Source organism: Clarias gariepinus, chromosome 24, assembly GCF_024256425.1.
Source record: "Clarias gariepinus isolate MV-2021 ecotype Netherlands chromosome 24, CGAR_prim_01v2, whole genome shotgun sequence".
Taxonomy (NCBI): Eukaryota; Metazoa; Chordata; class Actinopteri; order Siluriformes; family Clariidae; genus Clarias; species Clarias gariepinus.
The window spans coordinates 18,358,874-18,377,500 of record NC_071123.1 but is presented as its reverse complement, the minus strand read 5'-3'; the positions used below and the strand labels follow the sequence as shown (position 1 = coordinate 18,377,500).

Genomic DNA, 18,627 nt, shown 5'->3' with positions numbered 1-18,627 from the left:
TTATCGCCCTCGGCGTTTCTCCTCTTATCTGTCAGCTGTTTCTGAAGTGATCTAAACCTTCTGTAGTATACAAGTGTGGACTTCAACAGCTGCCCCAGTGAAGCTCGTTCATTAACTCCGCATGCGGATAAAAGAAACGTCTCGGGCCAAACCAGAGAAGCATATAACGCTATAATGCTAGAAAACTGGCATCAGTAGGAAAGTAACAAGGAGTAGGAAGGAAGTACGGAATAATGAGAACGCGTAAGCAAAGAACTTCCGGAAGCTTCTGTTATATTGAGAGTTCAGGGCTCCGAGTCGGCGATTTAGTGAAGTGTCCCATTGGTAGACGTCCAGTTTCTCAGCATACATAATTCCATTGATTTATTGATTATTCTTTTTTAAACCATTCCTGCATTGTCACTGTGCTTCGACAAAAAAAAAGTTTTTGTCCAGCTTTGTGAATAAAAACACATCTTTAATCCAGCTTCAGGACTGTTTACTTTGAAGCCAGATACTGAAAATGCAACGGACCATTAAATGCTTTTCATTAGATGCCAGCATGCTGCTTTTCAGCTGTCTTGGGAGCTTCACATGACGAGAATTATATTTAACCAAAAAAAAAAAAGATTTAGTTTTAGATTTCTTTTAAAATTAAAAAGGAAAAAAAATGGACATTACTAAAAAAGAAAATAAATGCTATTAAATTTTTTGTATTATCCATCTTTTTTTCTAATAATATAAAAAAAATATATTTATTACCCTATAAAAGATTATATTTTCTATTCTATCCATCTAGGAACCTCTGAGAGGCCAATAATGATTACCTCTGTATTTATTTACGTTTTTACGACCGCCCGTATTTACACACTTAAACTCACGCCCGTATTTACACACTACATGCAATTTGGGAACGTCAGTCAGCCTAACCTGCATGTTGTTGGACTGTGGGAGGAAACCGGAGAACCTAAAGGAAAACCCAGCAAGTACGAGGTGGGAATCGAACCCTCGACCCTGGAGGTGTAAAGGCGTCATTGCCAACAACTACACCACCATGCCGCCATTTCTAAAAATACGCTTGTGTTTAAATTTTTTAATGAAGCTTTGAGCATTCTTAGTCCCGGTTTGACTTGAACGCCTCTTGTATGATTACTGTATAAGCAAGTATGCACTTTACATATTCACACTTACAGTATGTACTGTCTTTGGTAAAAAGTCTTTAAAAAGGTGGACGCACCATTTAGTGAGGGACTCGGGTCTGGGCGGGGCGAAGCCGCTGAAGCGGTGAGTCTGGAGAAAATCGCAACGTTCAGACAGACGTCGTATCTCATGAGTCCACCACTGGGTCTGCCTGTAGCTGTTGCACTTGATCACCAACTTCCTGTAACCACACACACACACACACACACACACATACAACAAACAAAGACACATTAACATCCCAAAACTATTGGAACAATGTTCCCCAACCGCCGGGCCGCGGAGGGGTACTGGGCCGCGTATGATTTGGTACTGCGCCGCGTATGATTTGGTACTGGGCCGCGTATGATTTGGTACTGCGCCGCGTATGATTTGGTACTGGGCCGCGTATGATTTGGTACTGGGCCGCGTATGATTTGGTACTGCGCCGCGTATGATTTGGTACTGCGCCGCGTATGATTTGGTACTGGGCCGCGTATGATTTGGTACTGCGCCGCGTATGATTTGGTACTGGGCCGCGTATGATTTGGTACTGCGCCGCGTATGATTTGGTACTGGGCCGCGTATGATTTGGTACTGCGCCGCGTATGATTTGGTACTGGGCCGCACAGAGAAAATGTAAAATATATATTTTATTTTATTGACAATTGGAGTCTACAGAGTGTTTTATTTTTCATAAATTAATCAGATCACCTCAGACTCGCTTGAGTCTGCACACTTTCGCACACTTCTCTCTGTTTGGGTTTGATGCTTGATCATATATAAGATTAAGCTAATGCTACAAGCTAACTCTAGCTAAAAATGAGTTAAAAAAAAACTTTTTAAAAAAAGATGAGACAAAAACGGGTTACAACGAGAATGATAATAAAGAGCAGACTGGACATCAGGACAACACTTTGGGGGTCACTGACCCCCAGCACTCCTAGAAGGCACCGTCTCATCTCAGAGTAACGAGCTTTAAGCTCACACTGATTCTGCGTTATGTACTGTATGCTATGTTACGAGCGTGTTCATGAAAGGCCGGATCTCACATAAAACTGGTCCATGGTGCACAAAAGGTCGGAGACCACTGCACTAGGGTTTACAATCACTTGTTCCACACACTAAGCAGCGCCCTTCATTAGGGGTTAGAGAGGAATTTGGGATTCAGCCTTGTGTTAGACGCTAGTTAGCAATCATTAAAAAGACAGTGTTGTTTAAAATAAAATGACGTAACATTGTGAGATGTGTGTTCTTGCTGAAAGATCTTTTGTGACTGGTTGTGAATGTGGGTTCTGGCAGGCAGCTGCTCTCTCCTCAGTACCGCACAACGTACACACCTACTTTCATCAGTGCTTTGACCCACAGTTGGGATTAACGAGTGCACTATGGAGTTATACTAAACATCAGTGCTGTTACTGTCTGTTATTAGCAATTATGAAAAGCTTCTCATCCAATCAGATTGCTTGGTCTGAACTAGCTGTTTAATAATAAGGTTATGTGGGTGGGTTTATGCATCAGTGTATATATATATATATATATACTGTACACTACCGTTCAAAAGTTTGGGGTCACTTTCTAACTCCATGATGGTTCCTGATTTTTATTTCTTTCTACATTGTAAAGGAATGCTGAAAGCCTCCAAAAAACTGTTATGTGAAGACTGTTATGTGAAGATGGTTAAAGACTCTTTGAATTTTTGAAAGAGAAATAAAAAATAAGGAAACGGATATTGCGATCTCAAGAAGCTGCACACTTCAGTACAAGTGCTGTGGTGGTCTTATGGTCTTATGGTTTTATGGTTTTATGCCCATGAACATGCATGTGGATGAGATAATAAACACGTGATATTAAATGCATTCAGGATGTTGATTTCTTTGTCGTGTACTAAATCGGTCAAAAAGGTCACGGAGGGGGCGGGAACCTATCCCAGGAGACTTAAGGTTAATCACATTAGTGATTTCTCTTTAGCCCACCTGCTGACGTTCTCGATGCACACCCCGTGTTTGGTTTGCGTGGCGCGGCGGTCGGCCAGGACGTTCAGCTTGGGGTCGAAGAGCAGCACGAAGGACACCAGGCCCGGATCCCTGTGGTCAGTCATTCAGAAAATAAACAGATCATTCAGTGAATCACGGACAAAGCAAAGGAATAAGTTAAATAAAGCATTAAAAGGACTGAGTTATACCATCATCAACGCTCAGGCGTTAACACAGAGACTGCACCGTGAGCAAGGATGAAAGCGGCTGATGGAGAGAAACAGACAGAACGAGAAAGAGAAAAAAACGCTACAAGTCTGAGAGAAGCGTGAACGTGATTATGAGGAAGAAAGAGCATGTACAGAAATACAGATGCTGTACAAGTGAAAAGAAAGGAGAAGAGTACGGCGTGCATGCACGCACACACGCACACGTGCATGCACACACGCACACGTGCACGCGAGACAGACCTGGACATGTAGAGCAGAAACGAGTCCTTGACCACGAGCCAGCGCTGCGACCAGCGGAAACAGAACTGGTGATGCCCGAAGCAGTTGACGCCGTGGATCCGGTGACCTCCTGACCTCTTCAGGATATAGCCTTCCCTGTGACAGGGATTTTTAGAAAGATTAAGAATCATCCTGTCTCTTAATTCTGGGCCGACACACGGAGACACACAGATACTCACAAGCCTTTGGGTCCCAGATCTTTGATAAAGGAAAGAGGGCTGATGCTGAGGAACTCCAGCTGGGAACACAAGCAAGCTAATGTTCAATAAAATCAAACTGCATTGTATTTTGTGTGTGTGTGTGTGTGTGTGTGTGCGCATGTGTATGTTTTCACCATGCCACTGTAATTCTTGCAGAAAGGGTTCTCCAGAAGGCTGTTTAGGTACTCTTCCAGGTATTTCTGCAGCCACACACACACACACACACACACACACACACACACATTTGTTTAGCAATTAGACAGCATGTCAACACATTATAGCTGCAATACTATCGACAATACTACATGCATTCATTTCTCTCCACGTCCTTTTATTGATGATGTGAGAGTTGGCCCGCAGCGTAAAGCCTGCACATCCCAAACACTCTTAATGCGGTTATAAGGATTGAATGAACTCTGTGGTGGCCAGTGCATGTGTGAGGAATGGTAAACCACTCTTTCACAATTTGAGCCCCGATGAAACCTGGCACCGTCATCATGGAACATCCTCGTGCCATTAGGTACATTGATGGAAAACCCTGATCATTCAGTACACTCAGGTCGTCAACTGACTTCATTTTTTGTCCACATAACGTTGCTGATCCCAGACCTGACCAACAGAAGCAACCCCAGATCATAACACGGCCCCCACAGGCTGGTGCGGTAACCACTAGACATGATGAGTGGATCAGGGTACGACGAGAGGGGGATGCAGCCATCACTCTGGAACAGGACTCATCAGACCACATGATGTTTTTCCATTGCTCTGCAGTCCATTCTTTATTCTCCTTAACAAATTGAAGCCTTTTTCGAAATATCCTCACTGGTAATTGGTTTTCTTAAGGCTGCACAGCTGTTTAGTCCCAATCCCATAAGTTCTCTTCGCACCATTAAACATAGCTGTGAGGTCTACTGTATAATGGCTGTAGAGCCGTGATTAATGTGAGAGCGCAAAGTACCCTTACATCCCTCCCCTCTGAGAGAGCGCGGCCAATCGAGACTACGGTTGGTTTTTACGATTTGATTTCACCAAATGTTTAACGTGCCTTAATAATTCGACTCTTCTGAAACATCTTTGCCACGACCAGAGGATATGTCTTCTGACATGATTTTTTTTAAGGATTGAGAAGCTCTTGCAGCTGATCTATATTAATCACTGCAGTAATTTTCCAATGGAAGCCCCTTAACTATTACCTTCCAATATCGAACCCAATATGTCCAGTGGAATATGTCTGTTATGATTTAATAAAGATGCATGAATAAGATCATTAGCTAATCATATAGTAGAGGTTTATGTACCGGTTTGCTGGATGTCCTGCCCATTCTCTCGGTGCCGTGCAGAGAGGGCATCTCCTCAGTCATGCTCTCCAGCTGCTGCCTCTGAATGGCAAACCTGACACACACACACACACACAACATTAAAAACGTGAAAAACACCATCCTACAATGCATCGTTTAATGTTTTGTCTTTTGTGTACTGTACACGCTCACCTCCCGAGCGGGAGGAACTGCAGCATCATCTTGTGCTTGTACAGGTCTCTGTGCAGGTCATGGAAATGCTTATACTTCCTCTTGATGGTCCAGGTGAATTCCCCGTGGGTCAGACGCACCGTGTACAGAGAGCAGACACGCACCTGTGTATGCGCCAAAAACAAGCATTAGCACTTCTGGAGACCTTACCGGTCTCCTGTCATTATGGTACTTCAGGTCTTAGCACACATTTCTATGAAAATTAGAACAGATTATGAAATAAGCTGCTCTTGCTGAAGCATGGTGAAAATAAAGCAACAATAAAACTCGATGGGGAAAAAAATAAATGTCTCAATGTGAAGAGAACTTAAGGGACTGGGACTAAACAGCTGTGTAGAGTTAAGAAAAACATTTATCAGTGAGGTTAATCAGAAAAAAAAAGCTGCAGTTTGGCATATCTTCTAGAAAGCAATTCTGTAATTTTAGTTTTTGGACATAATAAAATCAAGGATTTTGCACCAATAAATAAATAAATAAAATATCTAATATAAAATATTGCATAACGTAAACTGACACTGTGATCAAGTACACATGACATACATAAAGGATTTTAACATGTTTCCCAAAGAACTCTATATAGAAATCCTTTAAAATCCAGACAGACCTTGGAGCGAGTGGTGTATCTCTCGGTGTTCTCCACCCTGCAGACGATGGGCGTATTGTGAAGCATCGGCGACACGCCCTTTTCCTTAAGGTCGTTTAGGAAATGCATCACAAAAAAGGCCCGCACATCTAAGGAAAAAAAAAAGTTCTTAAATGTTCTGCATGGTCTTTGAGGGGCTGGGTATACAGTTGCACTTGAAATTATTCATCCCCATTTTTGGCCAAATGTGAAGCTAAACAAGGCCTTTAAATAGCTCAGCACAACTAATACAACAAGCGTTTTCACAAATTCAACACAAATAGACTGACTAAAATCCTTGATTAGAGCACAAATCTTTACAGATTGATTCCTAAATTGATTTAGAACTTGGTGATGGATGTGTTTGACTGCATGTTAGAAATGCCTAAGTCAAGAGAGTTGTCCATAAAGTTAAGAGAAGAACAAAAAGTAAAGGTAATAAATGTTTCTACAGTAAGAAATACAGTAAGAATCCTATTTTACAAGTTGAAAATTGAAGGAACAGTGGTTACACGATCTGGACGTATCAGAAAGAGGAAGGCATCACCTGTTGCTACCAGGTCCCTGAGGAGGTAAGTGTTGAAAAACCCTTGATTGACTGTAAAGAACCTACAGAAAGATTTGGTGGCCGCAGGGAATGAAGTTGCACTAGAAGCACTGTAAGGCGCATACTGAGCACTGAAGGTCATCAGAGGACGTACCCCACTACTAACCCTAAAACACTGGAAAAGTCGGCTCCAATATCCCAAAGACATATAAAAAAAGACAGAAGTTTGGGAATTGTGATCGAAGAATATGTCTGGTATGTTTGGAGAAGAAAGAATGAAGCATGTGGAGAAACGTGCACCCTGACCACAGTGAAGCATGGTGGTGGCGGCTCAGTGTTGCTCTGGAGCTGCTGTGCTTCCCTTTGGCCCTGGAAACCTCCAGCATGCAGAGGACAAGATGGATTTATTCAAGTATCCTTAAAGAAACCGCCATGACATCTGTGAGAAAGCTGAAACTTTGGCGTCATTTAACCGTCCAACAGGACAAAGACCCCAAGAATACTTTAAAGTTCACCAAGGCTTGGTTTCAGATGAAGTCCTGGAGGGTTCTACAGTAAGGTGGCCATCACAGTCACCTGACTTGAATCCAATAGAAAATTTGAAAATAGAAAATGAAAAAAGCAATTGCAGCAAGAATGCAAAGTCTTACTAAACTAGAGGCCATTGCCCTGGCGGGATTGGGCGGAGATCCCTCCGAAACACTGCCAGAAGCAAGAATCTGGCTACACATCAAAGCTTCAGCAGGCCATAGTAGATAAAGGGGCCCTACTAAGTACTGATAATATTTCTTATCAAGGGGTTTAATAATTCTGATTATCTGATTAATTAAAAGTAACATTTTGTGTCGACACCACTTGTGTAGTCCCAAAGTATGTCGAAGGAACAGGTTTTAAAACCTGTTGTAACCCATCCACCTTAAGATTTGGCAGTGGTGTTTGTTCTGAGATGCTTTTCTGCTCACTGCAGATGTACACAGTGATTATTTAGACTTTATTTAACCTGTTTTAAATTCTGTACAATACGCTTTGGTGTGAAAACTCTCTTTGGCGTTTGATGGATGCTCTGGCCTACACTTGAGCAAGCACTATGTGGTCCAGATACTACTATACTAAGACAGTTCTGTCTAAGAAAACAAACGAAGGCGCCGACACCCCTTTTTTCATATCTCACCCCGACCATTTGCAAAGCACATGATAACATTCATCTGCTGTCTGGTGTTTTCAAGGTTTAACGCATCACGGAACAAATCCCGTTGCGGAAAGAGTACAGTTTCTGCCCTCTATCAGCTTTTTCTGCAAAAAAAATTTGCTTGTGCTTATAAGGGGGAAGGACTTTAGACCACACAGACATATCTTTAGATCCAGCAAGGAGTCCCTTAACTGGAGCTTAACTTTGAAAGACGCATTGGAAAGACGAACTTCAAACAAACAGGGTGAGTATTTTACACCTTTTTTCCCTTGAAAATTAAGATTATTGCTCGTTTTGTTTTTTTAACCTGAGAGAAAGCACGTTCTCTCAACAGGAAGGTTCATTTCCTGTCGTTGTTGGCACAGATCTCTAAATTATTCAGACAATGCATGCTTTCGTTTAGCTCACAGAGTGTTGTTTCCAACATTAAAGACTTTACAAAGTCTTTACAGAGTAAACCTCTAATATATAGTTAGCAATCTAAATTTTTACAGTGGTTTATATGGGGTAATCCATCAAAAAGATGAAAACCCCTTTTTTGTATTAACACTTGAATTCTGCTATCCCACAGCCTGAAAGATCTCCGACATGTCTGAAGAACTGACGCCATATAAGCCAAAAAACCTGCCAGAAGACATGATCTTATTTGCAGAATTAAGAAGACAGGGAAGCAAGGCAACATCCAAGCATTTGGTTAAAGCGAAGAAGGGCACGTACCCTGAAACAGGAACCGCTGCTAAATGCAGCTTTTGGTGGAATGGCCTCAAAGAAGGTAAAAAGAAGGTAAAAATGGCGATGGTTATTATGGCTTCTTACTATAACCGAGTACTCAAGCAACTAGACCAGAGGCAAGGCCAAGTGCTCGAGCTCACGGCTAGAACAGAGTCTCAAGAGGAAAAAATTAAAGGGCTAAATCTGAAACTTTTGCAGTTGGAAAATGGCCAACTGCTCAAGCTCAAGGCAAGAACACATTCTCAAGAAGAAAAAATTGAACTGCTATATCTGCAACTCTTGCAATTAGAAAAAGAAAACCAGCAACTAATTTGCAAGATGTCCAAACTCGAGTTTAAAGCACACAATCAAAAGGAAGAGATCACCTCTCTCAAACTGAGACTCCAAAACCAGAAAGCAGAAATGGAGCGACTTAGAGACGAGATAGATGATTACAATAGTTCCAGCGATGGTTCAGAAAATTCTTTGAGAATTCTAGTACCTGGGACTTCCAGTGCAAGCATGCAGAAATCATCTTGTATACTTCTTATTGAACTCCCAGAATTGCAGTACGACAACTCCAACTACGAGTTCTGGGCCAAGATCAAGAGTTGGGTTCAAAAAGGAGACGTGGATCCCCGGTGTATCGGTAACCTGGTCAGAGAAAAATGCCCTCCAAAAGCTTGGCAGAAGGTAGAAGAGCAATTCGACAACAGAGCGCTGATTCAGATGGCCATCTCCAACCATGCAATGATAGGCAGACTGTTGGAGAAGCTCTGGAAGTGTGTGTCAGAAGCTCTAGGGCCGGGTACCAATATGTTTGAGCTGTACTACAACCGAACGCAACAAGAAGGAGAAACATTTGAGGAGTATTTTGAGGAGAAGTTCAAGCTCTATTGTTCCTACGGCGTGGACAACAGGGAGCCAGACAAGAACGACCGACATTTCCTCTGTAATGTTATGGAGAAAGCGGCAAAGAGGTATCAGAGGAGCTTCGTCCTAATGTCCCCCAAAAGCTCCACTGATCTGCTGAGGCAGTCCATGCTTATTGACAGGAGACTAACGACAGCCGAGTGGAACAACGAGTGCGTGAACTGTAAGATTGGAGGCCACACTATAACTCACTGCAGAAAACCAGGAGAGGACGCGAAGGTTGGTCCCAACCAGTGCTTTACATGTGGGAGATATGGTCACCATTCGTGGAACTGCTGGATCAGGAACAGATAGCACATGTGTCTTTCTGCTTGTTCCATTGAAAATCCTATTAAGAGGTGAAGTTTCTGTCACACATGTAGTTAGCACACTCGGCTTGTGATCGTAAGGTTGCAAGGTCGAACCTTCACCAAGTATAATTCGGGACCAGATGCAAGCCACGAGGTACGGTACACTGCTCTATGCGCCCTCATGGCCTGGGACGGACTTTAACTTTTTACTTCTTTTAACTGTAGCCATTGGATGCCATAAACAGTACTCTTGCATTAATCAATGTTAATATCTTTCCATATTGAAAATGACAGTTTTTGCTTCATTAGACAAATATGGTAAAACTGGTAGGGTAAGAAATAGACAAAAAAAAAGAAATTCCAGTATTAGGCAGCTGATAGAGTGCCCACGCTACCTGTTAGCTTGATTATAGCTCAATTATAAACGTTTGCCTATCTTTTATCTTTGAAGCAGTTTTTTTTACTGTATTTTATGATTAACAACATTTAGTAATTATTGACAGGAGACGTGCTATTTAAAATCTGATATCTGTATCTGCTCTTGACATATTCAGTATGATGATTATATTATTTGTCCTTAATATGATTTAGAAATGCACTTTAAATTACTTTAAAAAAAACAACAACTATTTTTGTTGTTTTATGCACGACAATCTTTGTGTCTTCTGTATATTTAGTGCATTTCAAGATTTAAGCTTGGCCTGGATTTATAGTCTGCTTCCTCTCGCACGGTATCATACTGTATTTATCATCGATCTTTTAGTTCAGTGCACACCTGACTTAAGTCCTCGGCTAAAAATAACGGCCTTTTTCTGAATTGAAGTGGACGTGGTGGAGCTGGAGAACCAGGACCAAGGCTGCTTGAGTTTAATCCATATCAAGATTTTTTAAATGAATTTGGATTCATCATAGCAAATTTTTATTTATAAAAAAAAAATAAAAAAAAAATAAAATAAATAAACAAATACATGAATGAAGTTTCACTTGGGGTAAAACACATGCATATCAAAGGCAAAGCAGATTATAATGAAATAGTATGGTTGCCAGATTGGTAGTTATTTGTATTTATAATAATAGTAATTGATGTGTCTTAAAGTTTTGCAGGTCTAACATTACAGTACGAAGAAATGTTTAGCACCGGAAAGGGTACCGTTTCTGCGCTCTATCAGCTATTTTTGCCTGCTTTGAAACCTGCCTTGGAACTATATGATGTGTTCGAGTCATAAAAACACATTCGTCTCAACTAACAAGTCATTTAGGGAGTAAAAAAAAAATTCCGCAGTGTTGTGCATGTACAGTACTCTCCCTATGCATGAGATAAAGCAGTAATTAGCATTTAATCTTATGCAGGGTTTGATACTGAACGGGGGACAAATGCCCGAATGCCGAAGGTGGGGTAAAGAACTATAATTCAATGGGAATAAACAAAGCAATCTGTATTAGGCAGCTGACAGAGTGTCCATGTACCTGTTAATTCAGCTTTCGAACTGCTCGTTTGTAATTGTTCAAACCTACTTGTTTAACTATATCTAAACTGAAATATAAATTCCCAGTACATCAGAATTTGGTTATAAGCCAATAAAGTTTAAAAGAGGTCCCAACTTGTTTGGTACAATCTGGCAACCCTGGTTTAAACGCATGCGCTGGCTATAAGGCGAAGGAAACGTGTACCTACAAAATGTAACACGTTATTTTTTTTCCTCTTGTATGCCAAAAATTGCACAAGAACTGTGGTTTTGAAAACGTGGAAACAGGCGTGTGTGGGAGTGTTTATTTGTGATGTGTGGGGGTGTGTGTGTGTGTGTGTGTGTCTCTCACCATTGTTGTTTCTAATAGAGTCGAGCTGATCTTCAGTAAGACAGCACTGACAGTCATCCTGGGGCCACTTCTTATCCGTGTTGGTCGCCATGATGCCCTACTGTACATACATAAACACAAACACACACACACAGAAAAATTCTCTTTAATCTTTCATGAAATTTGTCGGTAGAGAACGATTTTCATTCCTACTAATACAGACAGACATCAGGCACATTGATATCAGCTCGCTGATGCTCACAAATCGTATACAACATCCCGGAAATCTATGTTTGGAGAGTGAGCGCATGTGTGTGTGTGTGTATGTGTGTGTGAGAGAGAGAGAGCGCATATGGATTTCTATTATGCTAAGTGAACCTCTCGCGGTTCTTAGTGGGCGGGGCTTTACATTTAACCTCTCTGTCTCTCTCCTTCAGTCCAGTTGAGTCTCGCAGATGTCAAAAAAAAAAAAATGCGAAACGCACTTCACCTCATATACAGTAAAATGTACTGTACGCCTACGGTAAAAAATATTCAACAGGCTCGTTCATTATTAGCATTTCATAAGTAACATTACTTCAACGAGATGTGATCAGAACTTCATGTGCACTTGGTTCAAGTTTTGAGAGATTATAAAAACAACCGTCATGTCATGCCATGTAATGTAATGTCATGTTGTCATGTAATGTAATTCCATGTAATGTAATGTCATGCAATGTAAAATAATATAATGTCATGTCATGTAATATAATATAAAGTCATGTATATTACTTTACATTACATGATATTATATTACGTCATGTCGTCATGTAATGTAATGCCATGTAATTCCATGTACTGTAATATAATGTTGTGTAATGTAAAATAATATAATGTCATGTCATGCCATTACATGCCATTATATTATTTTACATTACATGATATTATATTACATGTCATTATGTAATGCAATCGCATGTAACATAATATGATGTCATATCATTTATATGCATGAATGTCATGTAATGTAAAGTAATATAATGTTGTGTCATTTAATGTCATGTAATATACTAGCATTTTTTTTTCTTAAAGAATAAGTAGCTTGTTCTAACTAATAAAGCTTTTTTCCCTCCTCCAATATTACTATCTGCATTCATAAGCTGAAAAAAAAAACCCACTGAGCCATATTTCTCTTTATTAGAAACCTCATGTAGGTCACCCGAGTATCTACATGAGTGGTTCAGAATGAGCGGCAGATCAGAGCCCACCACCAGCTTGTTATTGTTAATGAGATGCCCGTGTTTTAATGATCACGCTCGCCAAAATCCACTTTTACAAGGAAGCCTTTATCGCACAGCTGAGATGTTCACAGCTTGAACCTTTTCCGAGGCTCAGGCTGGCCTTGATGTTCTGCTGCAAAAAGGATCTCGGAAAAAAGCCCAACACTATTTCTCACTGCATTCACACATCGAACTGACATTTGATTTCAAGTTTCATATTAGTCAGACCCTCACTGACTCGGTAAAACTGCGGGAAATCCCATCACAGCCATAAGATCTGTTCCATTCATTCGGACGGTGCGGATTTATTTATTATATAAGCCTTCTGATGATTAAAAGAATTAATAGTTTACATGACTGTAGATTTCCCCAGAACAATAATCACATGGTTTAGAAATGTAAAAAACAGTGACGTAGGCAACAGAAACCTCAGAGTCACGAGGGCAACCTGAGAAAACAAACAAACAAACAATGTTGCTTATTGTCATGGCAACAGTAGGGAATAAAAACAGAATAAAAACTATATTTGATCTACAGATGAGCGACATCACCGCAGTGACATTTAAAGATGTTCATGTCAATTATTATTAGAAATGAAACGGAAACGTCTGCAGATTGCAAAAACCTTTTTTTTTTTTTTAAACATCATGGTGGAACCTGAGGAGAAAAACTCAACAAATCACTCATCAAATCAATGCTGGACTTCATGGTTGTGTTTAAGCCTGGTTTAAGACTCAGGGTATCTACGGCTCATGAATCGCAAACAAGGCAGAAACGAGGATGAGCTAAATGGAAATGTTGCCAGATATTATTAATATTATTACTATTATTATTATTGCTATTATTGTTATTATTGTGAGAGAAAAGACAGAAAATTTCAACTGCAGAGTGCAATTTCGTTTACGAATTTTTATTTGTTTTATTTTTTTATTCAATTAATTGATTATTTATTTTTAATCTGACCTGCTGATTCGAATTTACTTACTGGAATAAGTAAAACATCATTTTATTATCGTATCGGGGTTCGATTCCCACCCCGGGGTCTGTGTGCATGGGGTTTGCATGTTCTTCCAGTGTGTCGTGGGTTTCCTCCGGGTACTTCAGTTTCCTCCCACAGTCCAAAGACATGCAGGTTAGGCTAATCGGTGTTTTCCAAATTGTGTGTGTGTGTGTGTGTGTGTGTGTGTGTGTGTGTGTGTGTGTAGGTGAAAGAAAGAAAGGAAAAGGAAAGGAAAGGAAAATAAAGCGAGTAGGAAAGGAAGAAGGTGAAAGGAGAGGGATGGAAGTAAAACAAAAAAAAACATTAGTGTAAAAGGAAATAATGAGAAAAGGAAGAAGGGAAGGAAGAAGATGGGCCAAAAAGTAGGAAATGATAAGAGGATAAATTCAGACAAACAAAAAACTGTGACAAATAAATAAACAAACAAAAAAAGGAACCGACGGTAGTGAATAAAAAAAAAAGGAAGAAAAAGGAAGAAATGAAAGAATAAAAACCAAAGAAAAAAAATGTAAAAGAAAAGAAGGAAGGTGTGTAGGGACGAACATAAAAGGACGGCATGGATTTTAAGAGATGCATGGAAAGAAAAGAGAGGAAACACGAAGAAACTAGGAAGAAAAAAAAGGAAGGATCGTTGGAAAGAAAAGAAAGCAAAAGTAAAGAAGTATAAGACAACATGAAATTGGAATGGGAGCAAAGGGAAGTAATGGAAGGAAGGAGGCAAAGAAGGAAGTAAAATAGAAGTAAATAAATAAATAATAATAATAATAAGAAGAAGAAGAAGATAGAAACGTTTTAACGAGATGTGTTTCCTTTGTTAAAAAAAAACTCTTATAGTACACCTGCACAAAAAAGCTACACTTCCAGTGTGTTGCACAACAGCTGAACACGTTTGACCTTTATTTGACCCTGCATGTCATCCATATCTGTGTAATCTACACCAGCCGGAGGAACAACCTCGACTGCACTGACCTGACAGAAAGCTAAACCTGATGATGAAATCATAACCCACAGAAGCGGTTGGACGGCTAAATAGCTCAGTGTAGTACCATCATACAGTGTGTGTGTGTGTGTGTGTGTGTGTGTGTGTGTGTTAACTTAGACAATAGCACCAGTCATGCTGCTCTCACTCACTACGCATATCCTCCCACATTCCTGACTCTAGTCCTCGCTGTTCAGCCAAAAAAAAAAGAAAAAAAAGAATTTAAAAAAAGTTCCTTTAAGATCGGGAAGAGGATTCAAGCCAGAAGATGCTGAGCTCCTGTGGGTGTACGCTCACACGCTCTGTGCTGGTGTGCATAACCCTCAGAACGATCCACTGGGTTTGAAGAAAAGCAGCAGCGTGAGATTGGGCTTCATTTAGATTTCATAAAGACCCCGTTCTCTACAGCACGGCCCGCAAAAGAAAGGGAAAGAAACAACGGTCTTTTATTCGGTTCCTCGGCTTTGTGCACACACTCCAGCAAGAATTTCAGAAGCTGGGAATGAGATGGGAAAATAATATACAGTATATATACTATTTTTTGCAAAGGAATTAACCGTTAACAATTATGCAGGAACTCTTCAGCGTTTCCTTTCATTGTTAGGAAAGTGGAAAAGAAATATATATATATATATATATATATATATATATAGCCTATATATATATATATATATATATATATATATATATATATATATATATATATATATATGTGCGTGTGTTCTATTGTATATGATGCAATATTGAAATTGTTTGATCTTCAAATCAGATCAAAGATTATTAAGTTAATCCTCATAGTATAACTCGACTGTTTATCTGCCGAGCTGAATCACTCACCTTCCTGTGGAAGCAGGAAACCCGCCCGGTGTGTAACTGATGACCCTGCTGTAGGTTACATTAGGAGCGATTTTTCATTGTAAACCCCATTCTGTCCACTAGAGGGAACAGACCGATTCTAATTTTTTAAATTCCAATTTAGAAAACGGCATTCATCTGGGACAACGGCCTCCGCGCGCACCGCCGCCTACTTCCGCACAATCCACAAAGCGCTTACTTGTGCTGCTTCAGTGACGTTCGGGATGAAAGTGAGCAGCAAAATGAAAGGAGCCAAAAATTAAAGACTAGGAAGAAGGAAAGGAAGAAGTTGTTCCAGACATGTTGGACGGTCAGATCTGAGAAACAATGTGACTGTCTGTGTTTGTGTACACGTATCCAAGGATCGACAACAAGCAAGACGCATTGATGTGTGTACACACACATACTCACACACACACACACACACCTTTATTTGGGGTAAGTCACATCACATGACTGTGTAGTTACCGGATCATGTTAATGACAGCGGATCTACCAAAAGGAACCGAACACTACCATACATACAGTACGCAGAGCATGAAAGAAATCAACCTGCGAGGCGACGGCTGGACACCTTCAGACAAAATATAATGAATAAATTCATTAATTAATGAAAGGATAATAATAATGAATTAAATAAACACCCTTGATTAACAATTAATTGCAAGAAATCCAAAACACAGCAGCAAATACTGTACGAAACACAACAGCACACAACAACAGACAGTCTTGTGCAAAACATAAACCTCAACCATCAGACAAAACACCACAAACCACAACAAAAACCCTATGGAAACTAAACAAGTAGTTTATAATAAACAAGCCATAATAGTCTCAAGCCATAACAAGCCATTTTTTTTAATTTTCTAACATTTTAGATTAAATGCAGAAAATTTTTACGTAAACATTAAACATTTCATTACTTAAACACCTAATAAACCTAATAAAAAAAAACAACAACAAATTTGAAAAGCAATCAGACAAAACACCACATTGATTACGCACTGATTACCAATCACCGTGGTACCTCGGCATGCAAATTTAAGTTCCTAAAGCGAAATTTTGTATTGTGAAACACATTTTCTCATAGGAAATAATGTAACTGCAGATAATCCATTCCAGCCACCCAAAATGATTACCAATATTACCCATTTTCAACACTATAATCATATTTATGCTTCTAAAAACAAATAGAAATTTTTTAAAAACATGAAAATAAATGACCCTCACTTACTTTATGATTCCTCTTGTCACTGGCTGCTTTTAAAAAACGAAACTGAAACTGGCTCTGTTCTCTTTTTTTGCTAACGTCCTTCAAAACATTCTTAGGACCATTGGTGCCATTCTCACTAAATCTTGAACAAAATGCAAAAACCGCACAGAAGAATATGTAAACTAACTTCACTTGGCTTTTACACTGACGCAAACAAGTTTCAAATGGCTCCCGGATATGCAAATAGGCGCAAATTTTCAATTTGTGAGGCGGGACGTTCGTATGCCGAGGTACCACTGTGTATACACCAGTAACCTGGAGACAGGATTGTGGGCACCCAAGGCTTATTAATGTCCAGCCTGTCTGGTCCAATCCACAGAAAGGCCAATGCAGCACAAATCATCATAAAAAACATAAATAAAAAAAATAAAAAATTGAAATAAAAAAAGGGACCAGAACACCCAGGGCATCACCGCACATGCGGGTAAATCCCAAACTAATCAAACACCCATGGGATGAGAAGAACAAACAAGTCCAATACAAAGAGGGTCCCACTCACCACCCACAGCACCCATACGGTCTGCCAGACACCACAGCACGCAAAAACAACACGATATCACAACAAAAAAAACTAGCTCTTTGATAAAATGTTATTTGTAAACATGAAAACAAAACAACCAATTCAAACCTCAAACAAAACATCGGTTATATAACAACAACAAACTTCAACAACAAACAACAATATTCAACAATGTAACATTACACACCAACAAATTCACCCCTCAAATCAAAGCTTATAGCAACTATCTACAGCAACAATATTAATTTTCGGACAAATAAAATGCAAATAAATAAATAAAATGAAATGAAATAAAATTTCAAGTCGACCCTCAGACAAAGCCTCAAGTCAACCCTCTTACAGAAATACCAGAAATAACCACAAATTTAACTCTCAGTTTTCGAAAAAGATGCCAAATTCAACCTTGGGAAATAAATAAATAAATAAACAATTTCCACTCCCAATGGAAAAACAAACAAACAAACAAACAAACATAAAAAAAAACTAAATTAACAGTATTAAACAAACTACACCAACAAATTTCAATAAAACACAAAGAGACAAATTCAACCCTAAAGCAAAACATCAAACAAATCGACAAGATACAACAATTTATGGCAACAAAATATAATAACTGTCAGACAAAACAAAACAGAACTCAGACGAAAAAATATAAATTAACTCAAACAAAAACACAACACGTTATAATGAAGAATCGAACACTAAGACGAAACAACACTACGGTATAAACTAAATGAAACCAAACACAACCCTTTGAGAAAAACACAATAAACAGCACGTCTAGCCGCAACAAACAAAACTGCCAATTAAAACTTAGAGTAATGATTTCAAATTACAGCTCCTACAAGAAGGGTATATAACTGGATTATACCGGTGCTAGCATGGGGATGGGAACGTCACGCACCCGACTGAAAGAAGAAGAAAAAAAAAAAACACACAAAACAAAACAGGGCGTGTGCTCGGTGTGTAAGTAGGAATAAAAAAAGGGCATGTTTGTATATGCACATGGAAGCAGCTGCTCTTATTCGTGACGCTGCAATATTATTGCTAAGAACTATATACTGGGACAATCAAAACAAGAGAGGAGAAGAAGAATGGACAAGGAGGAAACTGGCGGGGGGACTGAGGGGGACTGAAAAAAGAGAAATGGTGTGGATTACCACTTCGCCAACTGCCTTCCGGTATTTTGCCTGAAAGAGGATTTCTTAGAATTAAAGAATTACAGCAGGAGCAACGATAAGGGCTAGAATAACATTCAAATAATGTCACTACTGTATTAA

At 39.5% G+C, this 18,627-nt stretch overlaps 2 protein-coding genes across 2 annotated transcripts in view; one reads left to right on the top strand and one right to left on the bottom strand.

Annotated features, from left to right (window-relative positions):
• pld2 (phospholipase D2) overlaps positions 1–18,627 on the bottom strand; it is a 38,282-nt gene that overhangs the window by 12,908 nt on the left and 6,747 nt on the right. Inside the window, exons 2-10 of the mRNA XM_053484888.1 lie at positions 11,483–11,582; positions 5,977–6,104; positions 5,334–5,476; positions 5,142–5,235; positions 3,978–4,043; positions 3,823–3,881; positions 3,605–3,739; positions 3,135–3,245; positions 1,217–1,360 (exon numbers count right to left, since the gene is read on the bottom strand). Of these exons, the coding sequence (XP_053340863.1) occupies positions 1,217–1,360; positions 3,135–3,245; positions 3,605–3,739; positions 3,823–3,881; positions 3,978–4,043; positions 5,142–5,235; positions 5,334–5,476; positions 5,977–6,104; positions 11,483–11,573 (971 nt within the window). The 5' untranslated portion in view covers positions 11,574–11,582. The remainder of the gene's footprint in view (positions 1–1,216; positions 1,361–3,134; positions 3,246–3,604; positions 3,740–3,822; positions 3,882–3,977; positions 4,044–5,141; positions 5,236–5,333; positions 5,477–5,976; positions 6,105–11,482; positions 11,583–18,627) is intronic.
• On the top strand, positions 7,868–10,588 carry LOC128511878 (uncharacterized). The gene is made up of 2 exons (XM_053484890.1): positions 7,868–7,974; positions 8,302–10,588. The coding sequence occupies exon 2, from the start codon at positions 8,319–8,321 to the stop codon at positions 9,666–9,668; it is 1,350 nt and encodes a 449-aa protein (XP_053340865.1). The 5' UTR covers positions 7,868–7,974; positions 8,302–8,318; the 3' UTR covers positions 9,669–10,588.